General features: G+C 38.7%; 1 protein-coding gene across 1 annotated transcript in view; it reads left to right on the forward strand.

The window, feature by feature from the left end:
- LOC143710765 (uncharacterized) overlaps positions 1-21,752 on the forward strand; it is a 59,262-nt gene that overhangs the window by 24,749 nt on the left and 12,761 nt on the right. Inside the window, exons 3-4 of the mRNA XM_077201906.1 lie at positions 6,226-7,095; positions 7,238-7,510. Of these exons, the coding sequence (XP_077058021.1) occupies positions 6,226-7,095; positions 7,238-7,510 (1,143 nt within the window). The remainder of the gene's footprint in view (positions 1-6,225; positions 7,096-7,237; positions 7,511-21,752) is intronic.

Raw genomic sequence — 21,752 nt, forward strand, 5'->3', positions numbered from 1 at the left:
ACAGATCGTAAAACCAATCCATATGAAATCAGTGGTTTTGTCCAAATTTTCTGAAGAGACACGATTGCTTTATATGACAAACAGATTGAATTTAGGCTTTTACTCACATATAAACACTAATTAACAAGTTATGGTAAACAGAAACTCAAGCATGTACGCTTGACATGTGAGAACCAATGAGGTTCATCCTCGTGTTACGCAGCACGATTGAGGTTCTGCAAGAACCATTGAGGTTCATTCTCGTGTTACACAGCACGATTGGGCTTGTAACGCTCCTTTAAAAAAAAAAACATTTATTCTAGCTTCATGCATTTTTTTTGTTGTCAACACTTAAATGTGGGTAAGTTTCATGAAAAAAAGCACCATTTTGAACCAGAAAATCAAGTTTTTCTCAAAGACTACATCTGGATCAGATTCAGAACTATGATCAAAACATGAGTAGATCGAGTCCATCAACACCCCTAAAGCTTCACAGTCATTACCTCTTCCTGGGTCGACATTGATATCTGATACTTGCATTAGTTTACTTTACATACACACAAGCATTGCTTTATATTGCTTTTTTCTTCTTCTTCTTCGGCTGTGTTTTGAACCTGGAGATTCTGTACTCTTAAAGAAGATATGTAACAGCGTATTAACAGTGAAAACACGGATTGCCGGAAAATTTGAGAAGGGTAATACTGCAGCCTGGAGATCTCCAAATGGGGGTGGGAGCTCATAATTAGGGCGTGGCTTCCTCTCATTCGCAGATAGGCACATGACACACATGTACGATTTTATCCACCAATCTAGTTCAGCACAAACTCCGCTCAACAGCTGATTTCCCAGTGCTGATTTTCTACACAATGCTATGTTACAACAAATTTTAACCCCTAAACCTACCCTACACCTAACCCTAACCTTAACCAGGAAAATAGACTGCATGGCAGTTAATAAGATTATGCGATATGAGATCGCCATGCCAGGCAGATCTGTAACTCCCCAATCGGACTTCACCGGACAATGGGACTTTTCTAGTTGCACATTTTTTAGTTGTCATTACTGTAAGAAAAAATGATGTGGACGTCGAAGATCTAAAAAATTAAGTTTATTACAGCATAGCAGTGGCAAGGTACACGAAGCACCTTGGGTTCATCGCAGGGATAATATCAGGGGGGGGCAAGTCATTTAACGGAACATTTAAATTTGATAAATATAGTGATTTGATTTATATTGTGATATATATCGATATGGCCAGAAATGAAAAAATATATTGTGAAATGAAAAAATCCTATATCGCCCAGCTCTAATCTATCAGCTCAAAGCTATCAGCTATCAGCATTTGATTTGTCTTATAGGTTTTATGTTGGATGCCCTTCCTGACACTACCCTCTGCATTTACCCGGGCTAGGGACCGGCACAAATAGGACACTGGCTTGTGCCCTGTTGAGGCTGCATTTATCTTTTTTTTTTTTTAAATCTTTTTTTTATTTTTATCTGTCTGTCTGTCTTGTCTGTCCTTTCGTTTTTTATTTCAATCTTTTTTTTTCTTTTTTTTTTTAATTTCTTTATCTCTGTACACCGCATGGCTTATATCAGTCATTATAGCATCAGTTGTCTGCTTTTCTGTGCAAAAGTCCTAAAAAATGCGTCCGGTTGTTATGGCCTTCTCGTGAGCCAGAATAACTAAATTTCTTTTTCTCTCATGTAGCATAGTGCGGCGGAAGGGGGTAAGAACACGAGACAAAGTGGAGAAAGAGCTCTCGCATGATGCAGATGATATTCCAATCACAAGTGAGGTCACATACATGCGATGGAGCTGAGGAAAGGCATTCTTATACCCGTGTAGATATGTGCAAATGGTGGAGAGGTCTACAAACTCTACGTTCTCATCATCATTAGTCTTTTTGAATTATTTTTCCAACATAATTTTTGCAACAAGAATCTCATTGGAAAGTTTGTCACTGTCACAGTGTGTCTGCGTGCTCCGCTCTGCAGTGACTGACTGAGACGTGAAGCTCAGCAGGTTCACCACAAGCCGGAGAAGCGGCCACGCCCTCCCTATGCATCTACCAATCAGTAGCTACTTTGAATGAGGGATAGAGAGCAGAGAGCGCTCACTCTGACCATTTTTCTTGAAATCTTTTTTAAATTTGGGATCTTTGCATGCCATCACGTTTGGGGGGGCAGTCAAGGCATTTGGGGGGGCATTGCCCCTCCTTGCCCATGCCTATATCCGGCCCCGGTTCATCGGCGTCAGACTAGATCCAGAACATCCAAATCTTAAACCTTTTATCCTTACATTTGACCACTCTTAATGTAAATGAAGTTGCTCTTGTTGTAAAAGCTGTGTTCTGTATATTAATGAATTTGAGACACCCCATTGTCTGAGAAGGTTCTCGGGTGTCCCATACCCATTCCCATTCTACAATTGACTACCATTTGCTCAGGATGTGATCAACCCAAATGGAGAAGAAACAATATAACTTCACTTCCTTCATCTCTATGATAATTAATCCATTTTGGGGATGAGCTCATTCTAAAATATATTTTGGAGTGGAATCTGGGTCGAGACAGACTAAAATTTCTTACACATTTCCTTCCCTTCGAATCTCGAGCCCCGGGACACCCCCGTTGCTTAGAACACAGTCATAGGATAAGAACTTTCCCACGTGCTGCGCTGAAACTGCTCACGGGAGGTAACCTCCAGTCCGAATGCCACTGGCCATGAGCTCTGTGACAATTGGCTGAATCCAGAGCCAATGGTGAAAGTCTCTGCTCTTGGAGACCTCACCCCATTTTGAAGGTTCTGCCCACTTTTGGAGTTCACGCCCCATTTTGGAGATCTCCGATCTGCAGTTATACCTACTTGGAAAATTCCGTCAATGGAGGAGAACAAGTAAAGTACATTTGATTTAAATTCCTATGTAGACCACTGGACTACACATTTTACATCTTATATCCTTACAACATTTTACATCCTCTAAAATTAGGACCTTATCTGATTTCTGTATAAATCAACATTTTCAAACAAATCTATTCTATTGGAAGCCAAATACATGTACAATTATAAGACAGTATGTAAAACTATGTGAAATTTTTTATTTAATAGGCCATGCCTATACTTCGAATACTATGATACTTTTAAGATTTACTTAAAGAGCTCAAGTAGGCCGATATGCCAAATAGATTTAGACTTTTCTGTCAGTATAAGTCTAGTATACTTAATTGTAATTTTAAATTTCTGAGAAGTACATAAAGTATATTTCTGAGAATAAATAAATTCAATTTAATTCATATTTATTTGTATATCGCTTTTCACAATACACATCGTTTCAAAGCAGCTTTACAGCAAATGCATGTGTCTACATTACAATTTAGAGTGATCTGTTATCATAGGTGACTGTGTCCAAGTTATTTCCATATTTTAGAAATGTACAGTTCTAAGATAATACAAATCATGCAGTTAGCTAACTGTCACGTCACCAGCTAGTCACCACCTCCTCACTACATTTCCCATCATACTCGCTGGCCCTCACCAGTCATGCCCTTCCCAATCACAGAGATCGCTGTTACCTGTCACCAATCTTCATCCAGCACTATATAACTCTTCCCACTGCAGTTCACCATTGTCTGGTCTGGTCTCGTCATTCCCACAAAGAACACTTACCTGATTCCTTACACCAGTACGATCCGCATTCAATAAACCTGTTTATCACTCTACCTGTGTGAATCCTTCTGTTGCATGACACTAACATATATTAACTTTAGGCTGAAACAATGAGCTCATTAAAGTAATTATTACAAGATATGAAAAAAACATTGACTGAAAGTATACTTTCTTATTTTTAGTTTAACTGCACACTTGAATAATCTTATTTTTGTAAGGGTTCCTCTTCATACAATCCCTGAATGAAGTTGCCACTTTACAGATTTACAGGTCCTTTTAGCATATTGTGATAAAGGTCATTATTTTCCATAATGTAATGATAAAAATTAAACTTTCATATATTTTAGATTCATTGCACACCAACTGAAATATTTCAGGTCTTTTATTGTTTTAATACTGATGATTTTGGCATACAGCTCATGAAAACCCAAAATTCCTATCTCAAAAAATGTGCATATTTCATCCAACCAAAAAAAGAAGTGTTTTTAATACAAAAAAAGTCAACCTTCAAATAATTATGTTCAGTTATGCACTCAATACTTGGTCGGGAATCCTTTTGCAGAAATGACTGCTTCAATGCGGCGTGGCATGGAGGCAATCAGCCTGTGGCACTGCTGAGGTGTTATGGAGGACCACGATGCTTCGATAGCAGCCTTAAGCTCATCCAGAGTGTTGGGTCTTGCGTCTCTCAACTTTCTCTTCACAATATCCCACAGATTCTCTATGGGGTTCAGGTCAGGAGAGCTGGCAGGCCAATTGAGCACAGTAATACCATGGTCAGTAAACCATTTACCAGTGGTTTTGGCACTGTGAGCAGGTGCCCGGTCGTGCTGAAAAATGAAATATTCATCTCCATAAAGCGTTTCAGCAGATGGAAGCATGACCTGCTCCAAAATCTCCTGATAGCTAGCTGCATTGACCCTGCCCTTGATAAAACACAGTGGACCAACACCAGCAGTTGACATGGCACCCCAGACCATCACTGACTGTGGGTACTTGACACTGGACTTCAGGCATTTTGGCATTTCCTTCTCCCCAGTCTTCCTACAGACTCTGGCACCTGCAAAATTTGCCTTCATCCTAAAAAAGTACTTTGGACCACTGAGCAACAGTCCAGTGCTGCTTCTCTGTAGCCCAGGTCAGGCGCTTCTGCCGCTGTTTCTGGTTCAAAAGTGGCTTGACCTGGGGAATGCGGCACCTGTAGCCCATTTCCTGCACTCGCCTATGCACGGTGGCTCTGGATGTTTCTACTCCAGACTCAGTCCACTGCTTCCGCAGGTCCCCCAAGGTCTGGAATCGGTCCTTCTCCATTAATCTTCCTCAGGGTCCGGTCACCTCTTCTCGTTGTGCAGCGTTTTTTGCCACACTTTTTCCTTCCCACAGACTTCCCACTGAGGTGCCTTGATACAGCACTCTGGGAACAGCCTATTTGTTCAGAAATTTCTTTCTGTGTCTTACCCTCTTGCTTGAGGGTGCCAATGATGGCCTTCTGGACAGCAGTCAGGTCGGCAGTCTTACCCATGATTGCGGTTTTGAGTAATGAAACAGGCTGGGAGTTTTTAAAAGCCTCAGGAATCTTTTGCAGGTGTTTAGAGTTAATTAGTTGATTCGGATGATTAGGTTAATAGATCATTTAGAGACCCTCTTCATGATATGCTAATTTTTTGAGATAGGAATTTGGGGTTTTCATGAGCTGTATGCCAAAATCATCTGTATTAAAATAATAAAAGATCTGAAATATTTCAGTTGGTGTGCAATGAATCTAAAATATATGACAGTTTAATTTTTATCATTACATTATGGAAAATAATGAACTTTATCACAATATGCTAATTTTTTTAGAAGGACCCGTATTTATATAGATATATTTTTAGTGTGTAAAGAATTCTTGTAGTCACAGTATAAAAGGTTAACAGCCTTTTTAGTGTTTTAGTCTTGCACTAAACGTACACACACTTAAGATGTCAAGTTTAACAACACAGATGGGTTTGGAGATGGCATAGCTTGAGTCCTACAAGGAAAAGGGCTCTAAAAGCGGCCAGGGTCGAGTATCTCCACAAACTAATAGAAAATAACCATAACAATCCAAGATTTTTATTAAATACAGTGGCTAGATTAACAAATAAACAGACATCACCTGAACCAATTATTCCATTACAGTTTAGTAGTAATGCATTTATGGATTTCTTCACTGAGAAAATTGAAAGCATCAGAAATACAATTGCAAATGTCTTTCCTTTGACACCGTCTTATGATTCAGCCTCAATTATCGCCCCTCATGAACAATTGCAGTGCTTTACAACTATAGGAAAGGAGGAGATAAATAAATGTATCATTGGATCTAAACCATCAACATGTTTATTAGATTCAATTTAGATAGTCAGATAGTCAAGGGGCCAGGGAGGCGCCAGCAGTTCAGGGGGCCAGGGAGGCGCAGGCAGTTCAGGGGGCCAGGGAGGTGCCGGCAGTTTAGGGGGCCAGGGAGGTGCCAGCAGTTCAGGGGGCCAGGGAGGTGCGGACAGTTCAGGGGTCCAGGGAGGCGCCAGCAGTTCAGGGGGCCAGGGAGGTTCCGGCAGGTTCCGGCAGTTCAGGGGGCCAGGGAGGTGCGGACAGTTCAGGGGTCCAGGGAGGCGCCGGCAGTTCAGGGGGCCAGGGAGGCGCTGGAAGTTCAGGGGGCCAGGGAGGTTCCGGCAGTTCAGGGGGCCAGGTAGGCGCTGGCAGTTCAGGGGTCCAGGGAGGTGCGGACAGTTCAGGGGTCCAGGGAGGCGCCAGCAGTTCAGGGGGCCAGGGAGGCGCTGGCAGTTCAGGGGGCCAGGGGGCCAGGGAGGTGCTGGCAGTTCAGTGGGTCAGGGAGGCGCTGGCAGTTCAGGGGTCCAGGGAGGTGCGGACAGTTCAGGAGGCCAGGGAGGTGCCAGCAGTTCAGGGGGTTAGGGAGGTGCCGGCAATTCAGGGGGCCAGGGAGGTGCCGGTAGTTCAGGAGACCAGGGAGGCGCTGGCATTTCAGGGGGCCAGGAAGGCACTGGCAGTTCAGGGGGTCAGGGAGGTGCCGGCAGTTCAGGGGGCCAGGGTGGTGCCGGCAGTTCAGGGGGCCAGGGAGGTGCCGGCAGTTCAGGGGGCCAGGGAGGTGCCGGCAGTTCAGGGGGCCTGGGAGGCACTGGTAGTTCAGGGGGTCAGGGAGGTTCCAGCAGTTCAGGGGGCCAGGGAGGCACTGGAAGTTCAGGGGGCCAGGGAGGTGCCGGCAGTTCAGGGGGCCAGGGAGGCGCTGGCATTTCAGGGGGCCAGGGAGGCGCTGGCAGTTCGGGGGCCAGGGAGACGCCGACAGTTCAGGAGACCAGGGAGGCACCGGCAGTTTAGGGGGCTAGGGAGGTGCTTTCTCTGGAACGGGCTCATGGGCTGGAGCAAACTCAGGGGCTCGAGCAGACACAGGGCGAATCTCTGGGATGAGAGTTAGCACAGGGCGGAGCTCTGGGCTGAACTCAGGGGCTGGAGCTTTCACTGGACACTGGTCAGGGGCTGGAGCCGATGTGTGTGCACTCCACACACACAAGATCGGCGTAGCCCATATGGTCAATGCTGCAACCTCTGAAGACTCAGGCATGGCGGTGGCCATCTTGGTCGAAGACTCAGGTAGGATGGTGGCCATCTTGGCCGAAGACTCAGGCATGGTGGCGGCCATCTTGGCCGAAGACTCAAGCTGGCCATCGGCTTTCTTGGTCGAAGACTCAAGCGGGGCGCCGGCCTTCTTGGCTGAAGAGTCAGGCATGGTGGCAGCCATCTTGGCCGAAGACTCAAGCGGGGCGTCGGCTTTCTTGGCCGAAGACTCAGGCATGGTGGCGGCCAACTTGGCCGAAGACTCAAGCGGTGCGGCGGCCACCTTGTCCGGCTTGGCAGGCCTGAGTTGAAGAGTCTCTGGTGAAGGAAACACAGAACGGGTAGGTACTGGAAACACAGGACTAGCAACCATTATGAATGGAGATGCTGGTGACCCTGGTGGGCCAAGCTCTGTGGCCTTTGGAGCTTGATGCATGGTGTCATATGTTACAAAAACAGCCTTCTTCCACCTCAGAAACATTGTTAAGCTATGGAACATGCTATCTGTTTCTGATGCAGAAAGGTTAGTTCATGCATTCATGACCTCTGGACTAGATAACTGTAATACTATAAAAACTGATTGTCCTTCGTCCTCAATAAACAAACTACAGTTAGTCCAAAATGCACCAAAATTAAGTTTTTACCATGTCAAGAAAATATAATCATATAACACCAATTTTATCATCTCTACACTGGTTACCAAATAAGTTCTGTATCAATTATAAAGTATTTCTACTGACATACAAGGCCCTAAATGGTTTAGCTCATTTGTATTTGATTTTCTATCGCCCTACAATCCATCATGCTCTTTAAGGTCTCAAACTCTGGGCTTCTGATAGTACCTAGGAGTAGTCCACTAAAGGAGGGAGAGCGTTTTCACATTTGGCTCCTAAACTCTAGAATAGACTTCATGATAATGTTCGGGGGTCAGACTCAGTCTCCCAGTTTAAGCATTCACATAATGCATCTCTTGACCTTATACTCTAGTTATATCAGATCAAATGCACATGATTATCTGCTTAATGTTACCAACAGCAGCAATGCTGATTATTTTCCATTTGCTTCTCTGTTTTATCTCGGGATGCCCATCCTGAGGTAACTAGAGAGTTTGTCAGTTCTAGTTAGGATCCAGCCTATTATGAAGACTTCATATAACTGTGAAGAGACGACCCAACTACTGCCAGGACTTCAGATGACGAATAACTCTGAATCAACATGCACCGAGTATTTGATATCAGCATGAATGTCTTATCTTTTTAAATGGTGGCATAAACCGAGTATTTGATATCAGCATGAATGTCTTATCTTTTTAAATGGTGGCATAAATTAAATCTGTGTAAAATGTATAGTATTCTTATTATAGAAATCTTGTCTAAATTGTACTCTTCTAAGAGCGGGAAAGTTAAGAGACCATGTCACGGCAAATTCGTACAAATTTTACGAGGTGGCTAATTGGTATGAATTCATACGAGCTCACTCGTATGAATTAATACGATTTTTGCTAAATAGTACATATTTTACGAGTTGCCCAGTTCGTATGAATTCGTACGAATGACCTACCCCTGACCCCACCCCTAAACCTACCCATCACTTGGGTTTAGACAAATCGTACAAATTCGTAAGGTTGTGAGATAGTGTTGGATAACATGTAATTAATGAGAGAGGAGGAGAAAAAACCCCGTTTGGATCAAAGATTATACCTAATTGGTCAGAACTCCTCAAAGAGGTTGGACATACACCTCAGTTTTTAAATTCAGGACACAGACAAAGCATCAGACAGATTTGGGAGATGAAAGTAGGTTAAGAACGAGCAGCTTCGTTCAAGCCATCTAAGTACTCTCGTCTTACTTTTATTTACTTTACTTAGCTTCTTTTCCATTGAGAGTCTTGAGTCATAATTAAGTTTTGTCGCTTTGCTCAAACTTCAAACTTCAGCCATGAGAGAGACAGTCATCTGCCAACACACCAGAATATGATTGGCTTCCCAAAATGTCACTCCAGACATGAACAGAAGAGAAAGTGTCTTGTGTTATGTGCTTACAAATTGAATGTCTTAAACTGCTGATCTGGTTACTATGTAAGCTTGTTTCAGCCACAGAATGAACAATAAAAAAGGTAATTGCGACTTTTTATCTCACAATTCTGACTTTAATTTTCAGAATTGCGAGATATAAAGTCAGAATTGCGTGATATAAAGTCGCAATTGTGTGTTATAAAGTCAGAATTGCGAGATATAAAGTTATAATTGCGTGATATAAAGTCGCAATTGCGTGTTATAAAGTCAGAATTGTGAGATTCTTTATATCTTTATATCTCGCAATTCTGACTTTATATCTTATATCTCGCAATTCTGACGTTATAACACGCAATTGCGACTTTATTTCACACAATTCTGACTTTATATCTCGCAATTCTGAGAAAGTCAGAATTGCGAGATATAAACTCGCAATTGTGAGAAAAAAGTGAGAACTGTGAGATAAAAAGTTGCAATTATTTCTTTATTTCTTTATTTATTTCGTGGCGGAAACAAGCTTCCATAGGTTACCGTGCTAAGAAATAGTATTTTCAAAATTAATTAATGAATAATTAATTTATTAATTAATAATTCATTAATTAATAATTCCCATTGAGCTAAATTGACCTGTTTCCCTTATACCAAAAATAATCAAATGCACTTTATAAAATGCATAAATCTACATAAATTGTATTACGGTCTTAACATGCGTTTCAATAAAATATGTCAAATCTCTGAATAATCAGACAACAATGTTATCAATTTGAAGATGATTAGCAGTTTTTTTTACCTTTTCTCCAGCTGCCATTTTGAATGTTTCCCATTCGGTTTCTGCCTCCTCTTTCTGGCCACATCATTATGCATTATTAATTTGGTCCTAATCAAACTCTAAAATAAATAAATATTTTTGGACAAATGATTGTTTGCCAGCTGGTGCAATCTACCTAAGGGAAGAAGTGATCAAAAAGAGGGTCGTCTTTCACTATTATATTATAACGTCATGAAAGAAACACATTTAAAAGTGTTTCATATTTTGAAGAGAGTTTGATGATATTTTAAATGTGTCTCCCACACTTTTCATTTCCCATTATGTGATTCCATAGTATATTAAATCTTAAGTATCCTCTTATCTTTCCCAAGGATATTTGGACACAACAAGGATATAAGGATAAGGATATAAAGCTTTATTTTACTTTGATCTGTCATGTTGTTGGCATTGCTCTCTATATAATATCTAATTTATTTTTTAGAATTAAATTGTTCATAAATAAATAAATGTGTTTGTCTGGGATTCATATTAGCATTTTATTTAGTCAAAAACATGTATACACATACTAAACTGCAGACACTTATATGACATACACTATATGGTACAGTACAAATATTTTTAGTGTCCTTGAGTGCCCAACAGTCTCTTATTCCTATACTGAATCAAGATTATCCCTTATTTTCATCTGCTGAAGTTGGCGCCCTGTACTAACTGCCCTGTTTCAACAGAAAACACACAAAAAGAATTTTTTTTTTTGCCTGTCACACCACGACCTGTCCAGCAGAGGGAAACCAAAACTCACAAGACCAAACTCCTCCTGACTCCCTATTCATTCATTATTAGTTCAGTGAGATCACCTGTGCCTGAATATAAGTTCTTCATTTGTTTTATACCTTTGCTCAGTCTTGAGTAGACCTGCTGGGAACTGCCTGTTCTTTTGTGGCTCATGTATGGATTTATTTGAAAGACTTTTGACTTGTTTGTTTTGTATTTATACTTTATTTTTCCATTTAAATTATGATGCGAAGTCTGATTCATTTCTTTCGGTTCTTTCGGGCAGTTCGTTTCAATAAACCGGTTCAAAAAACCAATTCATCGGTTATTTCATCATGCAATGATATAGCTATTTCTTTTCTAACAACTCGGTGTCATGTTATATCAATAAAACATTCAGATAAAGTCATTTGTGTTAATGCATATTAAAACATAAGTGAATGCATATTTCCAATTATTGAATTTTTCACTTAAGTTAGTGGTGTTTATGGTCACAGTTTCATGTCAGATATTGAGTAGCCTATAACTATCTTAGATAAGTTTCCTAAACGTTTCGCACCTACAGCACACATTACACACATTCATGCACAAACGCGGTCATGTTTTACATGCAATTCTGCATTTATCATGCATATTCTGGTCACGGGTTGCTTGTATAATCCAAATGAAGATGATGCATCACGCTAAAATGCATACAACTTAAATACAATTATTAGCAAAGAGAACTGTATTTCATATAGTTGTATATTTCTCTTTTTATAAATTTCCAACTTATAAATAAAATTCCAACTTGTAAAAAGCGTTTACACCCTTGTAGAACTCATAATAACAACTTGAAAACTCCTACTTGTGACTGCTGCACCTTTAGCGTTGATATCTGTAACAATATGCAGACACATATCTATACGTGTTGGCATAGAAATGCCATAATTCCCGGTCGGGGGACGTGAACGTCATGTGTTGTCATCTTGAAATTAGGGTAATTACGACATGACATGAACGATAGTTTATATACGCAAGATTGAATTTCTAACAATGCTACATGCTAGGAATCTGTAACCGTGAAGAACGTGTTTACAATCAAATAAAGCATACACTATCAGAAAACAATAATCTTGTCTCTCTCTGTAGAATGTAGATAGCATGACATATTGACTTTGTACATTTAAATTCTTTTACGTTCATTTCTGGAATGCAAGGATACACCCATTTATTAATGCTAATTTTAAATTTGCTATTGCTCTCTTTTTTTAAATTTAATTTATTTATAGCGCATTAAAAACATAATCTGAAGAACCTTTTCCACTATACCAAAGATGCCAATATAAAACCTTTATTTTTGAGTGTATCATATAAGAAAAATGTATTTCATTCTTTTAATAAAGAACTTTTTTGTTCCTTACCGTAAATGAGTGGTTAATGTTACTGTATTGAATGGTATGTGTGTGTTTAATGTAGCCTATATTCACACAACAATGCAGTCGAAAGTGAAAGTGTTCAAATGTATTAGTACAATTACATAAGTCATGAAATAAGAATGAAATTTATCGACAATCTTTGGATTTGGCGAGAGGCTTAGGCTCTAAGGTGCTCGAGATACATCCGTGAGACACAAATCCCCAAGGCCTTTTAATAACCAAATGTTTCTTAGCATATGTTACAGAAGGAGATACAATGACTATGTTTACATGCAGCCAATAACCCGTTCAAAACCGGAATATTAGCAATAACCCGGTCGCGCACGGCCATGTAAACACCGGCAAAAACCTGAATATGCTCATATCCCGGATTTTAAAAACCCGGATATGATACCTGGAGTACCCCTTTTCTAACCCGAATTTTTGGTCATGTAAACGCGTATCGGCATATCCCCATAGTGATTTGTGTTCTGCTTATGTTCTATTCACAAGGAATCTTGGTCTTTTGAGTAGAGGAACTTCTCGGCGCATACAGAAACCCGCGTGCAGTATACCGGAAGTAAACATCGCGAGACGCAGCACAACATGCTTTTGGAGCCAGGTCAGTACCAGCATCAAAGCGCAAACAAAGGCGATCGCTATCTGCCCCGAACTATTCATTATCCGCGTGCTGCTGTTGTTGTTGTCTTTGGATACAGGAAGAAGAATCGGAAATTTTGCATATTGCGACTTAAGGTTGTCCGTACGTCCAGACACTAACCGTGCGTCGCCGTTTACATCGGGATATTGCAATTCCATGTATACAGGAGTAACTCTCTCTGCTCACGCATGTAAACGGGTTATTCCTAATGTTTCAGAAACCCGAATAGTGACCTTAACCCGACCATAACCCGAAAATTGGCTGTATGTAAACGTAGTCAATGATTACGTTCATATGTTTCTATACAGAATCCAATGCTCTATTATGAAGATGGTAAGAGGTGAAGGGGTGGGTGTAAATGTCTGTGCGACAGACTGCGATCATTCGTTGAATGAGCTTTAAAACTATAGTATTATATACTATAGGTGATTAGAGAAGGTGGAGTAACAAATCAGCTTGTTTAGCTCTGCCTGAACTAAGCTTGAATTGCATTCGATCACTCAAGCTCTATTTATTGTAGTTTTATTTAGTTGGGTAAATCTATCTAATATGTGTTTAATATTTGTATATTTCTGTTGATAAATTATTAGTTTAATGGGAACACTTAACTATAAGGTCGATTAGGCCTCGTTTACACTGCAGGTCTTGATGCTGAATTCTGATTCGTTGCCTATATCTGATGTTTTTTGACCGTCAGTTTACACGTTCTTTCAATTGTGACCCATATCCGATTAATGTGTTTACACTTTACATAGCCTATATCTGAAACACGCCGCATGCTTAAAGGTGCTCTAAGCGATGTCACGCGTTTTTTAGGCCAAAACATTTTTTTTCATTATACACCAAACATCTGAACACACTGTAAAGAGTCCCTGTAAAAAAAGCGCACCACGAAACATAACAAACTGCTCCAGCCAATAACAGACAAGAAGGATTTGGGGGTGGGGTTTGGGGGGTTAGTGCGCGGATGAGGAGGGGGGAGGGTCTAGCTAGAGCCGTTGAAAAATATATTGCGGGGTCGCTCTCGTCATTAAACCGCGGAGACGTACGTAATGCCTCAGCAAATCCGATCTGCCTGTTTACATGACCGTCACATCGGCACATATCTGATTTATTTCCACATATGAACGAGGGCTGATACCGATTTCGAAATATCCGAATGCATGCGTTTTTTCCTGTTTACACTCTCATAGAAAACATCCGATCTGTGTCACATGACCAAAAAATCTGAATTGGGTCATATTTCACTGACAGTGTAAACGAGGCCTTAGTTAACATTAGTTAATGCATTAACCACTGAGGACCGCGGTGTAGATGATCCTGTAGGGTGAAGCTGAGCACTGGCTCAGACGAGATGAAGTGAAACAGTCCAGCAGAGATCCGGGAATCCCACTGGAGAGAAACCAGGATGATGATGTCTGAGAGCTAAACACAGTAACAAACAAAGCAGTGCAGTGAGACGGCAATTAGTACGAATTTTACGAGCTGGCTAATACAACCTCACTCGTACGAATTAGTAAGATTTTTGCTAAATTGTACATATTTTATGAGTTGCCCAATAGAGAGCCTATGTCCCTCCCCTCCGCTTCCGGCTCATGGGACCTTATTTCGGAAAAAATTTGTATGGTAGTCAACGACGAGAGACAACTTATCTTTTTATTCTGTCTGAACTGTGCCCTGAATTACACATATGATGTTTGTCAATTTAAAAGATAATTATGAAAGTCAAGAAAGTCACAGTTTGTCATAAAACAGAAGAGTAACATTTAGTTTTATGTGAAAATGGCTCAATGAACTACATCTCTCGTCTCGCACTATGTACGTCACAAAGCTTGTGTGTGTGCAGTCTGGTACAAAACACACAGGCATGATGTCGTAACGTTACGATTATAACGTTAGACTATAGAAAAAATGACAGACGTTAGCTTCAGTAAAGTTAGCTTCAGTAAAGTTAGCTTCAGTAAAGTTAGCTTCAGTAAAGTTAGCTTCAGTAAAGTTAGCTTCATTCATCGAGAGAAAAGGTAAGACGTCACATGCACGCCTTTTGGGTTTGTAGTCTTTGTAATTACGTATTTTCACAGTCTTATACTCAACAGTTTTACATCAAACTGCGACTTTCTTGACTTTAAAATGTATCTATTGAATTGACAAACATCATATGTGTAATTCAGGGCACAATTCAAACGGGATCCAAATATTTGTTGTCTCTCGCCATTGACTTACATACAATATTTTTCCGAAATAAGGTCCCATGGTCCACCGGAAGGGGAGGGACTTAGGCTCTCTATTCGTATGAATTCGTACGAATGACCTACCCCTGACCCCGCCCCTAAACCTAACCATCACGTGGGTTTAGTCAAATCGTACAGATTTGAATTTGTACGAATTAGCCACCTTTTAATCACTCATACAAATTCGTACTCATTGGTCGTGAGATAGCGTTGGACTGACAGTGCTGATAATTGCTCAGCGAGCTAGACAGCTTCAATGCACAAGACAATCTTTAAATAAGGGGAATTAAAGGTATTAAATGACATGAGAAAAACCCAGCGAATTGTGAAACCTAATGTCAAACCTAAACAAACAGAGGCAAAGGGAAGCACGCGGAAGAAAGGATCAAACTTTCCCGTGAACTATCCTGGAATCTCAACATCTTTGTTAATGTTATAGTTAATAAAAATATAACTGTCCATTGTTAGGTAATGTCAGCTCAAGTCCATTAAATAATGAAGAGATATAACTTTTGATTTTAATAAATGTTGAATAAGATGAATAAATGCTTAAGTATTTTTTATTGTTCATGTTAACTAACAAATGTTAACAGATGAAACCCTCTTGTAAAGTGGTACAAGTTTAAAACAGAAATCTTACTGAACACACACTGACCCACTCCGATAACCTGTTATATTAGTGTAAAATAATGGATGGGTGGAGTTTAAGGACAGTTTTAGTCTGATGTCAAAACATATCAGTCTGTCAGTTTCCATATAAATCAATCAGAAGATGATCAGTCATTAAGTAGGAATTATTCACATCAGGTTGTTTCTCAGAGATTATTTTTCTCCCTTTAGGTTTGTTAACTATTGAAAGATGTATCGATTTATTTTATATGCTGGATTGGCTTCACTGATTGGTAGATCAATACTAACAGGTAAGAGTAAGAGATATTTAAATCTTAATGTGTGAGTATATGTGTGATGTGAGAATATAATCATGACTAAAGACTAAAGCACTAAACATGTAAGAGAATTACATCTCGGCCACAAAACTGATTAAAACAATTGGAATATTTTGTGAGATATCGTGACAAGCTTATTTAGTATATTTGAGCAGAATTTGACTTAATGGTAGAAACTGCATGAATGATTGTTCAAACCACAATAATGTTAATGAATATAAAGATTGCAAAATTGCATAGAGTCTTTGGTAACAAAAATAGCCAAAATTATAATCTGTTCATCTGAAATCAGATCAGCTTGAACAGTTTTTAGAATTAAAAAAGAAACCGTAATATAATTAATTTGGTATTAATGGTTGGTACATTGAGCATTGTGTAGGCATTCAAGGCTCTGCACTTAAATGGCTTAGCTCCTATTTGACAAATAGGAGTTTCTTTGTCACAATGGGTGATTTCTCCTCATCGTCTGCTCCTCTACTGTGGTGTGCCCCAGGGTTCGATTCTCGGCCCCACCCTGTTCTCTTGTAAATATTGCCGTTAGGGGCTATAATAAACAAGCATAATTTGTCATTTCATTGTTATGCAGATGATCTGCAAATTTTTCTGCCTATGAAACCTAATGACAGTGTTGCATTAAACCGTCTGCTGCAAAATGGCATTGATCATATTAAGTTGTGGCTTTCTCGGAACTTTCTTAATTTGAACGAAGATAAAACTGAATGCATTATCTTCAATACAAAATGCATGTCAATCAATCCAGCTTTAAGTTTGTGAGCTTTGGCTTCGTGCGCCAAGCAAACTGTCAAAAATTTTGGCGTGACTTTCGATTACGGCATGAAATTTGATAAACAGATTAGCAATGTGGTTAAAACAACCTTCTTCCAACTTCGTCTTTTGACAAAAGTTAAGCCTTTTCTTAACAGGCACGATCTAGAAAAGGCTTTACATGCCTTTATTAGTTCAAGGCTTGATTATTGCAATGCTCTTTATGTTGGTCTGAATCAAAAATCTCTTTCGCGTCTTTCCCGCTTTTTAACAAGTACACCTAGAAGTGCACACATCACTCCAGTTGTATTTTAAAGCTGTGAATGGGCTAGCCCCTGAATACTTGTCTGAGCTTCTTACTCTGGGTGGACACAATCGGCTGAAATTATAAATTATAAAATAATTTATTATTAATAATGAATTGGATGTTAACATACTTTTCCTACCCCATCTTCAAAAAAAAACAAATCACATATAATGCAAACAGAATCCTGTGGTTCTCTGTTGTTTGAGTGAAGAGGATTGTATTTACCACATGATTCAGTGAAACTGCTCTTCGCAAAAGTGGGTGAAGTTTCGTTCTGCTGAAGTTAATCTGTATTATAATAACTCAGTTCTTGCTCTACAACTCCTTAAATGCCTTAATACTAACACATTACATTCCTAAACTAACTGCCAACAAAAGACAAAGCAAACATTCTTCCTGCAAATACAAACCAAACTTGTGACTTAAGTTATTTTGATTGTGTTCATGTCAAAGGTAAAAAAGCACTCAATAACACAACTGATAATGAAATATTTTACATGGTTCATGGTCGTTTTCTGTTACCAAAATGAGACTTCCTTGTCACAGCGCTTGAATCTGTTGTAGCTGAGGGGTATTTAATGAAGCAGGTTATGTGACATATACCTGGGTATGTTTAACCACAAAGCAGGATGTGCGGCCAGAAACAACAGTTATAAAACACTTGATTCTGCGTAGCTTTGTGGAGTTAGACACGGGACAGCAGGTGGCAGTTTAACAGGATCTTTTATTCCCTGATATTTCAATTTTTCAATTTTTATTAATGGATAGCCCCTTGAGATGCAACATTTCATTTTCAAGAGGGTCCAATACATATAGACATAAAACAACACCAACAACAACAACAACAACAACAACAACAAAAAAACAACAAAAAAAACATTGAGGTACTACCCCTACACCCCATTACCATAAAACTAAGACACATCATAGCTCTGACATAACTATCTCAAAAGCACATCACATTTATTCATTATACAAATGGAACCATAGTGCAGGAAATTCAGTAAACAAAAAGATGCCACATAAGAAGAGCCGAGGTTGAATCAACAGGAGATAAATCAATTAGACAAGTCAATGAAACAAAAGAAAATTGCAGGCATTCCTATTCAGTCCAACATCAGTAGCATGCACACACAGTGTTTAGATATTGAAATAAAGTTAGCTTGAATCTACGAAAAGATAAGATGGACCTCAAGAAAAGAGGACGATTATTCCAATCACTAGTAGCTTTGTAGTGAAAAGATTTTCGACCAGTGGCTGAAAAGATTCCTGGTACGGTAAAAACAAGAGATTGCATATCTCTAAGAGGATACAAGAAACTACGTGGAACCAAGAGTTCTCTCAGATATGAAGGACATTCGAAGTAGGCACATTTAAAAATAAAAATAAACCAATGAAAGTCTCTTCTTGATTTCAGCTGAAGCCAATTCCATGATGCATACATTACGCAATGATGTGTTTTAAAAGGACACCTCAGAACAAATCTACATAAAGAGTTAAAAACAACATTTAGTGGCTTAAGAGCAGCATCACTAGTGTTCATGTAGATAATATCAGCGTAGTCAATAATGGGCAATATCAACTGGGAAATTAACCTTTTTCTAACTTCAAATGTAAAGCAGTTAACAGATCTATAAAGTGTACTGAGACGACCATATATTCTCTTTGTGATATAATCAATGCGAGGTTTGAAAGTAAGCTCGGAATCCATCCACAACCCAAGATACTTAAATATTTCAGATTTCACCATAGAAGACCCATTAGCAAAATACAGTTTTAAGTTAAGTGCACATGGACTTCTATGCCTCGTCCCAAACAACATACAACAGGACTTGTCCATATTCAACACTAGATTGTTCCTGTGAAGCCATTTTTGAATCATAATAAAGTCATCTTGTAACCTATTCTGAATCTGGTGAATATCAGAGTCAGCAGTATTGAGCACTGTATCATCAGCATAAAGGTGAATCTTACTCATGGAGCAGGTGTGTGATAAATCATTGATAAAGATCGAGAACAAAAGGGGTCCTAGAGTGGAACCTTGAAGAACACCCTTATCAACCAATTAATAATCAGACAATGAACCTTTAAAAGCAGCACACTGCCTTCTATTATGAAGATAAGAGTTAAACCATAATAAAGCACTTTGATTCAGACCTATTGCATAAAGCTTGTCAAGAAGAATGTAATGATCCACCATATCAAAGGCTTTTGAAAGATCAATGAAAATTGCACCAGTTAGCTGTCCCATTTCACAAGCAGAAAAAATATCATTGGTGAACTTTAATAAAGCTATGGTTGTAGAAAAATTAGGCCTAAAGCCAGATTGAAATGCTGATAAGATATTATTCTGAATAATGAATTTTGATAATTGATTCAAAATAATTTTCTCAAATAATTTGGCAATGGAACATATAATAGAAATGGGACGGTAATTATTCATAATAGAAGCATCACCAGTTTTTAATAAAGGGGGAACTTTCGCACATTTCCAGGTAGTGGGAACAGTAAAAGTATTCAAGGACAGATTAAATAGGTCAGCAAGTGGAAACATCAGTACATGGGCAGCAAGTTTAATATACCTGGCGTCAAGCCCATCCGGACCAGCACTGCTATATTCCTTCAAATCAGCTATAGGATTATAAACATCAATGGGCATAATTTTGTTAAATTTAAATGAGCCGGATGCAAAAGAAGAGGTCGAAACATGATCATTGGTTTGAAATAAACATGATTGGAATCACCAATTGTAGTTTATTATAGGATTAGCAATAAGGTTAGGATGAGTAATTGTAACATTATTCATTTTCAATTGGTTAGCAGGTGTTTTAATATTCCTATTGAGAACTCGATTCAAATGATCCCAGAACTGTCTAGGGTTTTTAGAATCATTAAGAAAACAGTCTCTATAGTAACTGGATTTAGCATTTCGGTTGTGAGTCTTACACTGATTCCTAAGAGATCTATAATAATCCCAGTCGGAGGCAGATTTAGTTAGGCGATATTTGGCCCATGCCTTATCCCTTTGCTTAAAAAGATTGATTAAATGAGAACTGATCCAGGGTAAATGCTTCCCTTTAACTCTGATAGTTCTAAACGGAAAATGCTTATCAATTACATTAATGAGTTCAGAGTGTAAAAAAGACCATGCATCATCCACATAAGGAATTAGCTGAAACCTATCCCAATTAATAGAAGTCAAGTCCTGTATAAAGCAATCAACATTGGTTTTTTTTCTTTGACGTATTTTAATATATTTCGGAGGAAAGTGAGGCAGTTTAATCTTCCAGACATAATACAGATATAAAACACAAACAAGCATTGCTTGTGAATCGCCCTTGTTTTCTCTTCCATGTAGTTAATGGAACCCCAAAAAAGGAGCATGAAACATATATTGAGTAAAAAACAATCACATTAAATAAAAAAATAGTATAAAACAGAAAACATACCTGATATAAAAGACAAATAACCAGCTGCTTCGGGTGAATTGCCCTGGTAATCTCTATAAAACAAATATGATGTGCACATTACCATGTACTCTCATTTCCAGATATTTAGGCGAAAGACAAAAATAAATAAATAAAAAGGAACCAGCATACCTCGAGAAAGCAAGGTTTGGGTCAATCAACCAAGAGTGTTTGACAGTAAGATAACCTTCTGGAATAACTCCCAGGTCCCACATTATCAGTTTTCATAATAGTTCATAGCCCTTTCCAACCAATAGCATGCCATTACGATAGCCTATCTGAATTGTTACATGCATTTTTATAAATAAATAAAATGTGGTTGTTTATTAGAATGTTTTTGCAAATTATAACGACTTTCTTTGTAGTTACCTCATTAAGTTCTGTTTTTACAGAGATAAAACTAATTACATATATTTATATATATATATATATATATATATATATATATATATATATATAAAAAAAATTTGTGGGGTACATATTTATATAAAGACACCAGACAGAGGTAGATTTGTGTAACAGTGCATATTTAGGCAGGAGAAGTTAAAATAACATTCAAAGGGGTTAAAAGGAGGTAAGAAACATAATTTTTCTTACATAGGTAAGAAAAATAATATTATACACATTAATTGGAGTGATAATATAATATATATAAAACCAATAATTACAATAAAAATTAAAAAAGATTATCAGGAAGTCTATCATGTAGTCCTTGCTAACGGAATTGTGTGAGGATCCCTTGAGGTGACGCTTCCCGCAAGGCCCTTCAAGGGTTCAAAAATGCTCATAGATTGCTCTTTGTCTCTCTCATTGTGAAGTATTGTTTGTTCCCAAAATGCAAACTCAAAAAAAAAAAAAAAAAAAAATCTATATATATATATATACTGTATATTTCCACAATTGTTCTTGATCCTTCAGTTTTAGAATCTGTGTAAAACTTTCACCAGACTGAAAGCATCATGATTAAATATCATAAACTAAATTACCTTTTTGTACTTCATGTATTAAGGGAGAATTTCTCTCCATCCTCCAATGGCATTAAAGGGATAGTTCACCCAAAAATGATAATTCTGTCAGTATTTACTCTCCTTCATGTTGTTCAACCCCGTAAGACCTTCGTTCATCTTCTGAACACGAATTAAGATATTTTTGATGAAATCTGAGAGCTGGATCACTCCTC

Source organism: Siphateles boraxobius, unplaced genomic scaffold, assembly GCF_051911475.1.
Source record: "Siphateles boraxobius isolate OS27281-9 unplaced genomic scaffold, OSU_SipBor_1 118, whole genome shotgun sequence".
Classification (NCBI taxonomy): Eukaryota; Metazoa; Chordata; class Actinopteri; order Cypriniformes; family Leuciscidae; genus Siphateles; species Siphateles boraxobius.